Source organism: Clavispora lusitaniae, assembly GCF_014636115.1.
Source record: "Clavispora lusitaniae strain FDAARGOS_655 chromosome Unknown tig00000078_pilon, whole genome shotgun sequence".
Taxonomy (NCBI): Eukaryota; Fungi; Ascomycota; class Pichiomycetes; order Serinales; family Metschnikowiaceae; genus Clavispora; species Clavispora lusitaniae.
In genome coordinates this window covers 904191-916361 of record NW_027093977.1, presented here as the reverse complement: position 1 = coordinate 916361, position 12171 = coordinate 904191, and the positions used below count along the sequence as shown (strand labels likewise).

At 41.2% G+C, this 12171-nt stretch overlaps 7 protein-coding genes across 7 annotated transcripts; 3 read left to right on the top strand and 4 right to left on the bottom strand. All coding sequences in view use genetic code 12, as the record gives it.

Moving 5' to 3' along the window:
* Nucleotides 1-156: 156 nt before the first annotated feature.
* On the top strand, nucleotides 157-576 carry RBP1 (peptidylprolyl isomerase; the record flags this gene model as incomplete). Its single annotated transcript, XM_002616358.1, has 1 exon — nucleotides 157-576. One exon carries the CDS (start codon nucleotides 157-159, stop codon nucleotides 574-576), a length of 420 nt encoding a protein of 139 aa, XP_002616404.1.
* A 24-nt stretch (nucleotides 577-600) lies between these two features.
* Nucleotides 601-4125, bottom strand: FOB63_002595 (uncharacterized protein; the record flags this gene model as incomplete). The annotated part of the gene is made up of 1 exon (XM_002616359.1): nucleotides 601-4125. One exon carries the CDS (start codon nucleotides 4123-4125, stop codon nucleotides 601-603), a length of 3525 nt encoding a protein of 1174 aa, XP_002616405.1.
* Nucleotides 4126-4402: 277 nt separating this feature from the next.
* Nucleotides 4403-5215, top strand: FOB63_002594 (iron-sulfur cluster assembly protein; the record flags this gene model as incomplete). Its single annotated transcript, XM_002616360.1, has 1 exon — nucleotides 4403-5215. The coding sequence occupies one exon, from the start codon at nucleotides 4403-4405 to the stop codon at nucleotides 5213-5215; it is 813 nt and encodes a 270-aa protein (XP_002616406.1).
* An 85-nt stretch (nucleotides 5216-5300) lies between these two features.
* Nucleotides 5301-6539, bottom strand: FOB63_002593 (uncharacterized protein; the record flags this gene model as incomplete). The annotated part of the gene is made up of 1 exon (XM_002616362.2): nucleotides 5301-6539. One exon carries the CDS (start codon nucleotides 6537-6539, stop codon nucleotides 5301-5303), a length of 1239 nt encoding a protein of 412 aa, XP_002616408.2.
* A 258-nt stretch (nucleotides 6540-6797) lies between these two features.
* On the top strand, nucleotides 6798-8063 carry FOB63_002592 (uncharacterized protein; the record flags this gene model as incomplete). Its single annotated transcript, XM_002616363.1, has 1 exon — nucleotides 6798-8063. One exon carries the CDS (start codon nucleotides 6798-6800, stop codon nucleotides 8061-8063), a length of 1266 nt encoding a protein of 421 aa, XP_002616409.1.
* Nucleotides 8064-8939: 876 nt separating this feature from the next.
* Nucleotides 8940-9377, bottom strand: FOB63_002591 (U6 snRNA complex subunit; the record flags this gene model as incomplete). Its single annotated transcript, XM_002616365.2, has 2 exons — nucleotides 8940-9119; nucleotides 9171-9377. The coding sequence occupies 2 exons, from the start codon at nucleotides 9375-9377 to the stop codon at nucleotides 8940-8942; spliced, it is 387 nt and encodes a 128-aa protein (XP_002616411.2).
* A 400-nt stretch (nucleotides 9378-9777) lies between these two features.
* Nucleotides 9778-11868, bottom strand: GSY1 (glycogen (starch) synthase; the record flags this gene model as incomplete). Its single annotated transcript, XM_002616366.1, has 1 exon — nucleotides 9778-11868. One exon carries the CDS (start codon nucleotides 11866-11868, stop codon nucleotides 9778-9780), a length of 2091 nt encoding a protein of 696 aa, XP_002616412.1.
* Between the last annotated feature and the right edge of the window lie 303 nt (nucleotides 11869-12171).

Here is a 12171-nt window from a genome sequence, read left to right as displayed (position 1 = left end):
CATAAAACATCAACAAGTAAATCACGTTGACTTTTTACCACCCTAACACCATGCATTCATTTAAATTGGCATGCCCCACAAAACGATCTGGGATGTAAAGTCCTGCATATTCTCCCAATTTTGGCGATCCAGAAAAAAAGCCACTGTCGCTGGGAAATGATTGCTCGTCTTTGCAGATCTCAGTTACCGAAACAATCGTTCGTTAACTTTAATCGTTCCATCTCATCTACTATCAGAATGTCTGCTCCTCAAACTACTCAAATCGAAATCTTGCAACAAGGTGACGGAAAAACCTTCCCAAAGGTCGGTGACGCTGTAACTATCCACTACACTGGAACTTTGGAAAACGGAAAGAAGTTCGACTCTTCCCGTGACAGAGGAAAGCCATTCCAATGTACCATTGGTGTTGGTCAGGTCATCAAGGGTTGGGACACAGGTATTCCAAAGTTGTCTGTGGGCACCCGTGCTAAATTGACAATCCCAGGCCACGAAGCTTACGGTCCAAGTGGTTTCCCAGGTTTGATTCCACCTAACGCTACTTTGGTGTTCGATGTTGAATTGTTGGGTGTTAACTAAGTGCATTTTGTTCTAGCTAATGTATTAAGTTCTCAAAATCAATGTAGAGTTTACGGATATCACGTTCTCATCAGCGGCTAGTGTGGGTAAACTGACTTTATAATTGACGTCATAAATTTGTAATTGTGGAAGTGTCACGGGCGTGTTTTCAATGCTAAGTTGAAATGTGCCTAGATACTCCAAGGAGAACTGGCTGAAGGGTAACACCGGGAAAGGCATTTGCTTAGGTGGAGTAAGAGATACAATATCGTCAAAAACCCACTTTGTTCCAGCATTTTCTGCATTCTGGGTAGTCATGTCCGATGTGAAGGTCAAAATACGAGGTGTAGGATTCTCAATGGTGTATTTCAACTTCACCTGATTGTGCTCTTGTAGTTGAACTTGTAATAGAACCCGAGGATCCTGCAAAGGTAGTACACTTTCCCACTCTCGAGGCTCATAGTAATTGATGGTGTCAGAACCAGTCCGCTTCCATCCAAAGCGGACACCAATGGCCATAGCCATACTGCGGTTGGTAAATCGATGTTTGCTGTTATTCATGAACACTTGTTTTGCAACATTGTCTGTCAAAGTTGCATCACCCAAAGTAACTAAACAAACTTCTGCGTTGTCAGATTTGATGCTAAACTCTGTCAGAACAATTTCCACAATCTCATTTTCGAGTAGTTTGAGATGATCCCCAATATGTACTTTGACCACCCAAGTCCGCAGTGGCAGAGGCATGGAGTAATCCTTTTGCATCTCCTTGGATGCTAAACCAAGGATGAATGGATTTGGCATTTGGGTGTTATCCTCAACCTTGCAAATTGGACTAACCATTAATCTTGTTTTGAAAGGTTGCATAATGAGTGGAAAGTGGAAAGCATCAATTTCATACACGGATTCATCTCCCAGAGCCTCAATAACAACCATTTTGACATTCAATGTCACCATGAGGTTCGCCAGGGAAATATCTTCCGTGTGGGGTGGATATCTCACGCAAATATTCAACTTCTTAGAGCAAGACATGTTCCCCGATCCCAAAAAGTCAAGAATAGACAAAGGTTGATCATCTTTCATGGAGTACCAGTTGGTTTGTACTAACACATTCTCTCGTTTGTCCAGCTCTTGTGATACATAGCTTTCTATTTCAAGAGTAACGGATGAGAAGTCGATATGGCTGGGAGGTATACTATCAAGGCAAATCTCGACACTAGTTTCAATTTTCTCTCCAGCTATCAAGGATGAGAAACCAAATTCTGGTTTAAGGCGAATTTCTGGTTTGAATGAGCGAACATATAACATACAAGCACTCTGTGGCTCGGGAATGATACTTCTTGGATACAAAGATCCATCAGAAAGAGTTTGGAACATGGTCAATGAGCGTTGAAGTTCATCCAGGTTGAAGTTATGCGTTTCCATTTGAGTGAAAGTTATGCTTACATCTTCACGTTCTATTTGTAACCTGCTCTGGATTTTCAAGGATGGTATGCCAAACCAACCAGGTCTTGTGACAGTCTTTTCAAGTTGGATCACTTTCATTTTAGTTGGTAGGAGGCCCCCGTAGGTATCCTGAGGTTCGTTGTCCAAATTTAATATCTCTAGACCGAATGTGGAGTCACTTGTACCCAATATAGAAAAGTTCAGTTTATCCGAAAACAGTCCTTTGATTTTGTCAACATAAATAGTCACTTTGCTACCGGGTAAAATCGATTCCAAAATAGAATCGTTAATTGCACTCTGAAGGCAAACCTGTCCTATGACAGTATCAAAAGCGAAAGTTTCTTTCTTCAACGATTTATTGAATACTGTCAATTGTACGTTTAGAAGAGAAACCTCGGAAGTTAGCTCAATCGAATAAGTGGACTGAGTAAAAGAAAAGCAGCTCTTAATCAAACTTAAGTTACTTTTATGATCTAGAACGAGTAACTCTGGAATTAACTTCAAAATACGAAGTTCATCTTTTTGCTCGTAAAATATGTCAAGCATTTTTTCGAGAACCAATTGCTTCAAAGTATTCCATGTCTTCAAGTTCTTTTCTTTCAAAATTTCAGCGTAATACTGAATGGCATTTTCAGTTTCACCAATTATAATCAATTCTTCGGCAATTTGCCAATCAATCAATCCTATTCTGCCATCAACATGAGACTCGACATCTTTGTCGTCGTAAGGCTGCACCAGTTTTGCCATTTTGAGAATGCTGATTCGATGTCTTCGTACAGCTTCTGTACTAGAAAAGAAATGTTGGTTAATACCATCAATGTTGGAACTTGCATCCAAATTAATTTTAGAAGCTGCTTTCAAATAAGCTAATCCAGGCTCTGTTACGACTTGTGAGTAAAAATTATCATGGAAAGCAATTCCGCCGAAATATAAAACGTTCTTCGCGGTGTTTTTGGATTTGGGTTTGTTAATGGCTTTTAATCCAGCTAAAGCTGCCTTGGGCACTAAGGTTAAGAACTCAGCAAGCCATTGATACTGAATAGACTCCCATATTAGTTGCTCTAACTTAGTTCGGGACTGTAAAAGGTCAAGGACATTTTCAATATGAGCTCGATGCTTACGCAACGCAGCAACTGGTTCTTCAATTGAAAAATATCCACGAATGAGGTGAATTGCAATTACGTCCAACAAGTTGCGGTATTGATTGTACAACTTGAGGTCATGAGTACTGATGGTAGGTGAGAAAAATACAGTTTGGGTGCTCCGTAAAAGATCTATAAGACCCTCGTATGCCTTTTCTAGAATGGGGAGACTGTAATCCACATTATTAGGATGCATGAATTGAAGTAGCATTGATCGTTTTATCAAATTGCGAATTTCTAGGATTTGTGGCTTCAATTCCACCAATGTATTTACCTGGTTAGAAGGTAAAGTATAATACTTGCCGAAACGTTGTCTGACACGTGTCTCAGCCGCCATGTAAAATTCAGTCGCTGCAGATTTCAAACTACTAAGGATTGAAGTTGTCAAAATCTCAGTGGTGCTTTCGATGTCTTGGTTGGTGTTAAGACAAAAGATTCCATTGTTTTTCAGTAGCTCTGAAATCTGCCTCAATACTGCAATTCGATTGGCTTCTTCGTCCAAATTCTTTTCGGACGAAACGATAAGTGCAACGAAATGGACATTGAACTTAAGGTACTTAGATCTCAAAGACGCTAAGGTTGCACCAAGCTCGCCATCGTAATTTCGGTTTGAATTCAATTGGTATACTGAAATCACAGCAAACGGTAGGCCACTTAAGTACTTCAGAAACCATTTTGAAGATAAGATACCGTTGGGAAATAATTCCGACTTCGGGTTGAAAGGAGATATAATGGAATGAGAATCCAGTGTTTTTTCTTTGTAGGAACATATGGACTTATATATGGACCGTTCAGAATCGAAATAATGGAAAATAAACCTGGATTCCAGTAAACGGTTCTTCAACAACGAATTGTTCCATATATGATTAGCAATGTTGAACGCTTCAAAATTCTTTTTGAGCACCGAGGTTACTTCATTGTCACCTATACTTAGGGCGACGAATGGGGCTAGCTGTTGCGTCTGTGCTTGGTCATAAAACTCCATGGGTATGCAGCTGTATTACAGAACCTCTAGTGAGAAGATAAATACAGCGTATGACATGCAGTACGAACATAATGTCCAGAATGGATTGGAGAACGGATGACTCCGACATATCGGTATGATTTCTTACGGGAAAAAATAGTCCCTAGGAGGCAGCTTTATTGGAAATAATTTCCATTACTGTGATGATTCATCAATGTTCTCATCCATTATTGTAATCATTACTCTGCTTGGTTGTACCGATATCTACTGATCTACAAATGCATTCATTACTGCTACAATGTACCAGATGTTATCCTGGTCAAAAACACTAACAAGCCGCCACTCGGCTGTATATTTCAAAATACTGATCTCTTTTAAAAGAAAGATTACGAACAATCCCTGTGTGGTGTATATAGGCCAGATGCGTGAGCACTATGAAGCTTTATCACAGTTTGACCAGTTTCTTTCTTCGATAATGTCGGATCCCTTGAATGCTAATCCCACCATCATCGACGTTTCAGATTTACCTACACGTCTCTCAGGTGCAAAAACCAAAGACCCCAAGGATGAATTATTAAACTTGGTGTCGACCCTTTCCCTTCGACCCAAAGCGACGAAACATGAATTGGGCATCAGTGTCCCTGACCTTGTATCCGATGCTGAATCTGAAGCTACCCAAGACGAGCTCGAGGAAGAGGATGAAAATGAAGAAGAAGATGTTATTGATGCCCAAGAAATCTTCGACCTCATTTCTACAATTTCGGATCCTGAGCACCCTTTGACATTAGCTCAGCTCGCAGTTGTTAACCTACCTGATATAGAAGTGACTCATGGTCCAAACAAAGAGAAAGATATATCCGAAGTTCTAATCAAGATTACTCCTACAATCACCCACTGCTCTTTAGCAACTTTAATCGGGCTCGGTATTAGAGTACGTTTGGAAAGATCATTGCCACCGCGGTTTCGTATCCGCATTTTGATCAAAGAGGGCACTCACCAGTCGGAGAACCAAGTTAACAAGCAACTTAATGATAAGGAGAGAGTTGCTGCAGCTTGTGAAAATGACCAGCTTCTTAATGTCATCCTGCAAATGTTGAGCACTTGCAAGTAGGTGGCTTGGTAGTTCGCGTGTATTTATTAAAGTATCAGTTATCGTTCGTAATCATATCTCTCGTGGTCATAGTATTAAAGTGACACTATTGTAGTGTCTGAGGTCCATACATCCGAATGTGCCCATAGTCGATGATCATATGAGACACATCAATAAGAATAAATTTGAATACCACAGCTTTGATAAAATCCATGAGTAGCACCAATTCGTGTTTGTAGCTAGTTTGGTTGAGATGCTTAATCAACTCTCCTGTGCACTTCGCTAGTTCCCCAAGCTGACAATAATATTCGTACTTATCTTTCTGGTTATCGTATTGCTGTGTGGTTGTGAATGGTGTTGTAGTCTTTTTCTCTTGATATTCGTTCGCGTTGGATTTGCGTTTCATAGATGTGCCGCTATTCATGCTCGCGACACTCGTCGCCGTGGTTGATACCAGTGCTGCCAGCTCTCTTCTCTTTTTGATTTTATTGTAGAGTTTAGACTTGGAAAGAAGACTAGAATGAGAAACGTCTCTTTGCGAAGTGGAGCTTGAAAGTGAGGGTGTTGGAATTATTGGCAGAGACTGGGGAGGAGTTTGAGGAGGAGTGTAGCATTTTATTTGGTCATCTGTATTATGCTTCGTGTTTTGGTGACTTAGGAAAGAAAACTTTCTTGTAGAGCTTTTGATATCTCTTGAAAAGGAGGATAGCCTGCCCATATTATGAGAGAAGGAGCCCGACGTTGTGCGGGAGCGAGAGATGGGCCGATCTGGAAGAGCAGTCGCCTTTTTTTCTATCATTAATGACTCCTCTTCTGTTGAAGGGCTCTCCTCTTCATCTTCCTCGTTCAAAGAGCTGAAGCGAAATTCCGTTTCTGAGTCGGACCTCGCAAAATCCAAAAAGTTGGACTCCTTGATACGACTTTCAAGGACTAATAGGGTTGACTCGTCAAAAGGTGGTGATTCGCCATCTCTGAGTGCATCTAGGCACTGGCGTAGGTGCTGGTTAACCTCTTTCAATACCGCGTTTTTAATCTTTATGTATTGTATCGCTATCTGCGGCTCTAGCCATAAATCAGGCGGCACCGCAACTTGGGGTAGAATCTCCACACACTTGGGTCGTTTCTTGGAAAGCTTGAGGTTTGATTCGCCAAACAGTAAAATGTCATTAGGTCTTTTCAAATTCATGACTCTAGTCAAAAATTTCTCGACAAAATCATATTTTGTTGTCTCCACAGGAACAGATAATTGCAAGGCGTCAAAGTCATGGAAATTGAATCCATTCGTATCATCTAGAGGATCAACTACTCTCCCAGCACTCATTGCTGGAGGTAGAGGTGACGTCATTGCAAAAGGTTATGGTGTATAGTTTTCACTAAGCGTAATGTAACGGAAAGGAATGAACAGCTTTGGTTAGTTCTGGTATGGAGATGAGTGTATTCTGATGTGCTTTTCTGTGTATGTCAAGATCGGAAGGAAAGATACCACACTCCACGTGAAACTAGATACTTGAGTATTTGTTGTATCTATTTACCGTCTATATCATTTTTGTCTGGCACTGCCGTGTTGCACTGCATACAAGACGTCTGGCCATGTTTATGTCAGATGCAATCTGCGAGGCCCCCTCAAAGAAAAAGTTCAACCTGCAGAATAAAAACGTTACTACTCAAATACCAAGGAACACAGATTGAAACACCAAGAGTACCGTCCCCCTGCTCAATACTGGAGTTAACTGTTCTTCAACCAATGTTTGCTAAGAAACCAAAATTCAAATTTGAATTGCTGATCAATGAGCTTTCCAATATACCGCATACTTCCGGTTACTGCTATCTTGATGTTAGAGTAGGCGATAGTCATCTGGGTGGATTGATCGCAGCATTCAGTCTGCTCAAACCAATACCGAAAAGTCTCTCGTCTAGGGAAGAAGCGGACCATGGTAATCCGACCGATTTTGTTCCAGGTACCAACTATGCAACCAACTCTAGATGTGTTCATGTTCACACCTCGCTCCGCAAAATCCACAATTTCAAATGCAGCTTCAACTACAAAGTCTCGTGCAATCTACGGTTCCCAATGAAGAAGAGAGACAATATGGTTGGGGATAAGTTTCTCTCTATCCGCGTTGTCTATGTTCCCGAAAAATCGAAGTCAGATAAGAACAGTACAAACTTGGGCGAAGTGAAGTTGAATTTGGCAGAATATCTCAACTTCAATGAGCCTGTCACTTCCAAATACCTTTTACAGGATTCCAAAGTGAACTCCATTTTGAATCTCACTACTTATTTAGAAGAGCTCCCTGCTGACTATGAGTTTCATACACAACTTCATATTGAAGACTCAAAACACCATCTGTCTTCTTCCACTACCAGCTTCTCGAAATCAATGAAACTGTCGAATAGATCATTTGCCGTCCCACAGTTTCAACGAAAGGGTGTTTTTGGTGGGCTAGGTGGTGTTCTCAATAGCCAATCTTCAAGGAAAGCGCTGCCACCCGCGTCTGAAGACCATCACGCTAAAGATCAACAAAAGGATTCCGAAGCTTCAAACGATCAATCTGGTGATGAAATTCCAGTCTTCTCATCTCGTTCTTTTGACAACGTTATTGTCGATCCTCTCGTGAGTGGCTTATACAAGAAGGTTTTAGAAAGCACATGGGACCCAGAACTACAAACTTTACTCAAGCTCACTCCGGAGAAGATTGTGGAGAACATTTTTTCATCCAATAGTTTGGACTACGCGGAGATGGTTAAAAGTGACTTTGGTAAAGTTGATGGCTTGGACTCTGATGAAACATATAAAGATATGAAAGGGCTCATTGACGAAAGCACATACAGAGATAATCTTAGAAGCTGGAAAGTAACTTGGACATGAATTATGCGAATTATCGATTATGCACATGGTCATGATATGATGGTTCTCTCTCGAATGCCACTCCTCGCATTATGATGGTGAATCGATTAATATGTTCCCTGGCTTTGGATAAGGTAGATGATCGGACCATCCTTTCAATGTGGTGTTCTAGCAACGAATTCGCATGCTTACCAATAACATAAGGTTCAATTTCGACTGGGCGGTATCTCCTTAATACACACGCAGATTGTGATTTAGAATGTGCTAGCGGTCGCTTAGAGAAATGAAATTCTCTTGTGAGGGCTGAAGAGACATACGGTACCAGCAGACAAAATCTACAGCGAGGAAAGTGTCGTGAACGACAAGTATATGAGATACAGTGGTCTGCTCTTGTGTCATGAAGCCCCCTAAACTTTCCTCTCCGAATAACACGGCAAGGCTCGGCATGGTTCATTAGACTTTGCGTATTTTCATCAATATGAACTGTGTTCCCCGTACTTATTCTCTTCTGCTTGAGTTCTATAGAGGTGATCCTGGGTGGCATAACTATAGCAAATATGATTTTAGCTAGAGGGATAAGTGATAGAGAGTTTTCGAAGTTCGAATTTGGGCTCAAGGAAGGCGGTGCGCTTTTGTGGATCCAGTTTTTCATATACTACACGAGAAATACACTTGCGAATGTCGCCGAACAGAAATCACTGGTGACAGGTTGTCATCATTCATGGATTTATAGTACAAGAAAAGAAATTAAAAAAAAAAAAATTTATGTCCTATCTAGCTTGTTCATCGTGTTCTGTTTGGGGTAATCATAAAATGCATCACATCGCAAGAGAAAGCCACTAGCAACAAGAGGCAGCTTCATTTTAATGAAGCCATGTACAACCGTTATCTGACCAATTAGTCAAATGTTCTTCTCCCATTTGTACCTCTCGAATGACTATTGAAATGACGATTACCCTCACGGTTGTCACGGTTTCCATCATTAAAGTTCTTCCTCTGGAAACCACCTCTTCTTTTTTGATTCCTGTTTCTCTGCTCCATGTTTAGCATGTTTTGTTCTTTGGCATGGTCCATTACCTATTTGTTAGTAAGTGTGCATTCATGGATGCAAAGCAATAATCAACATACCAGATCAGGCAACCTAAGATACTTTATATGGCTACCACGGATATAGATTTCTTCTATTTTGTTGAATTTTTCTCCCTTGTTATAGTTATGAACGACGTTTGACAAAGTTAAGTTCATCCAAGAGTCACAGTTCGATAATTTGCCAATGACTGTTTCACCATTTTTCAACTCAACAAGAATCTCCTCATTTTTAATGCTGGTAAGCATAAATAATGGCAACTGAAAAAGTTAGAATCATAAATGGAAAGGGTCAAATATATTCTGCAGCACATACCATGATTACGGGAGTCTGTTGTTCTTGTGTCTTTAGTTAATATCGATAATGCGACGACTTCTATACTCGATGCGCACACGACTTTCGAGATTTTATTACTGAGTGTTCACTAGTACATCATTACAAATTGAGTCTTACATAACCTTCAATCGATTTCAAGATTCCTAGGGCGCTCTACTTTTTTTGCCACATAACATCCTTTCAAGAGATGGAAGGTACCCGCTTTTGCAGTAAAGAGTGTATTGTACAATTGATCAGAGAATTTTTTTGAAATATGCTAGTAGACACTTATTATTAGGAATTGCGAAAAGCGGGAAACAAACATATGTGGACTTATGCGTCTTGAGGAGGAGCAGAAGTACCACGTAAGGTCAACGGATAATGACTTTCTTCATCATCATCATCGGCCTCGCCTAGTTTGAAACCTTGGTAATCTTCGGTATTCAATCCTTGGGCAGCCTCTTGTAAAGATCCCAAGTCACCAGGAGTCATCAAACCAACTCTTCCTCTTGGAGATCCGGGAACAGACAATGGTCTTGTCAATTTCAAGTTCAGAGAGTTTTGGAAAGGATTTGCTCCATTCTTAAATCTATCTGGATAAGCTCTCTTCAACGACAATTGCCTAGCCTTAATGTATTCAAGGCCCATTCTCTTCCAATCCAACAAATCAGATAACCTTTCTGTTCTATTTCTCTGGTTAATTCTTTGTCTTCTCGTCTTTTGGGTAAAATCAAACATATAATCAACTAACTGATTGATTGATTCATCAACAGATTTTTCTCTTCTATCAACGATGTAAATTCCATAGTCACTGGTGTTTTCGATTAAATCCTCCATGTAACAACCAAAGCCAGATAAGTTAGTTGTAATCGAAGGTACGCCCATCACTGTACATTCAGCTGGGGTATAACCCCATGGTTCATAGTACGATGGAAAGACACCCAAATGGCATCCTCTCACAAATTCCTCGTAATCTAAAGGCAAAATAGGATTGTTAGAATTGAGAAACTCTGGATGGAATATAATCTTGACTCTATCCTCCGGCTTGTTAAACAACTGTACGCGTCTAATGTGAGTCAAAACCGGATCGGTGGCATCGTTGGTCATATTGTGAGTAACAATCGGAGGCAACCCATCTCTTTTCAAAGCGAAAATTCTTCTCTTCAACAAAACACGGTCAGCTGGTTTGATCAAGTCATCAATAGATGGGACCTCGCTACCATTGGTGTTATGGACATTGCTTTTGTTTGGGAATCGTGCGCAATGCTCAAACAAACGTTCACCAATCTTCTTTTGCACCTCAGAAATCGAGTTTTCCAACTGTTTCAACACCGCTTGGCCTTTCAATGTTTCCACGGTGTAAGAATTGATTTTTCCTGGCATGATTATAAATGCAACGACCGTCATTTTCGAGTTAGATTGCTTCAATCTGTGGTTCAACCTTGCTAAGGATTCGATAAAGAAATCTGCACCCTTGTTTCTAAATTCATATCTGCCTGCAATGAAGAAATAGAGAGTGTTGTCTAATTCGAAGTCGTAGTTTCCATAGAAGTGGCCTCTCACAAACTCGTTGATTTTGTCCTTCAGAAGCGCATGCAAGTTTTGGAACTCATGCACGGCAGAAAACTTGACAACATTCAAACCATTAGGCAAAACACCGTCCGGTTTTCTCTTCAACAAATGCTCTGACTCGTAAGCAGTTATATGAGACACTGTAGTAAACACATCTGCAGAGTGGGTCGCAGACCTCTCAATACAGTAGCGGTGATAAATTCCTCTCTTGCCTGCTTCGGCGTCCACGTCAAAGTACTTCAAATTATTGTAAAAGTCAGTAGATCCCGCACACAAGTACCGCCCAAGCAATGTTGCGTGGGTGGTGAAGATGGTTGTGACATCAATTCTCCGTTTTCTGCAAAGCGGCAAGGCCACACCAGCCAACCACTCGTGACAATGGCAAATCACTGCACGCTCGCGATCAACGTAGACCAACTCGCCCAAGAACCAGGCCACAATGTAACCCAAGAGAATAGCTTCGTTGGATTCATGGTCATGATCAGGAGTTGGAATGCCAGCAATGTTCCACAAGTCAGCTTTCCATTCATTGAGCATGTAGTCAGCAGAATGAATATCGAAAAGCAAAACACGGGGGGCACCTTCAATCAACCATCTTCCGTACAACCACTTGATACCACGTTCGCTCATGGCATCTAAAGCTGCTTTAACGTGTGGGTCGTTCAAGGGGATTTCCTCCACCTCAATCTGGGCACTTTCATGGTGCAATGGACCAATTAAGGTGTAGCGCTCCTTGTATTCGGAAACGGTGATGGGGGCTTTGGACTTGAGAACAGAGTAAATGCCACCAACTTTGTGGGCGACTTCTGTGGCCACCTCGAAAAGGAGATGGTTCTGAATGTCTCTGGTCATAATACTTTAGCAAAGGGCAGAGGACACTAAGGGGAGACACACCAGGGGGAACGATATCCTAGGATGAACGGCTTTGCCTAGGCGAAAAGTGTAAGGAAGAAAAACAAAAGAAAAGAGCACAAGAGGGAAAATACTCAGTACTTAAAAGCAGGGCAAGATGCAGTTGAGGGACACTTCCAACAGAAAAATGGTGGGGTGTCAGACCTAATTTGAATGTTCCAATGTTTCGCCCATGCAGGTTCGGTTTAAGTCGGGGCAAGTGTGGAGTGCGCAAGAGATAAGTCTCAACAACGGGTTATGGAA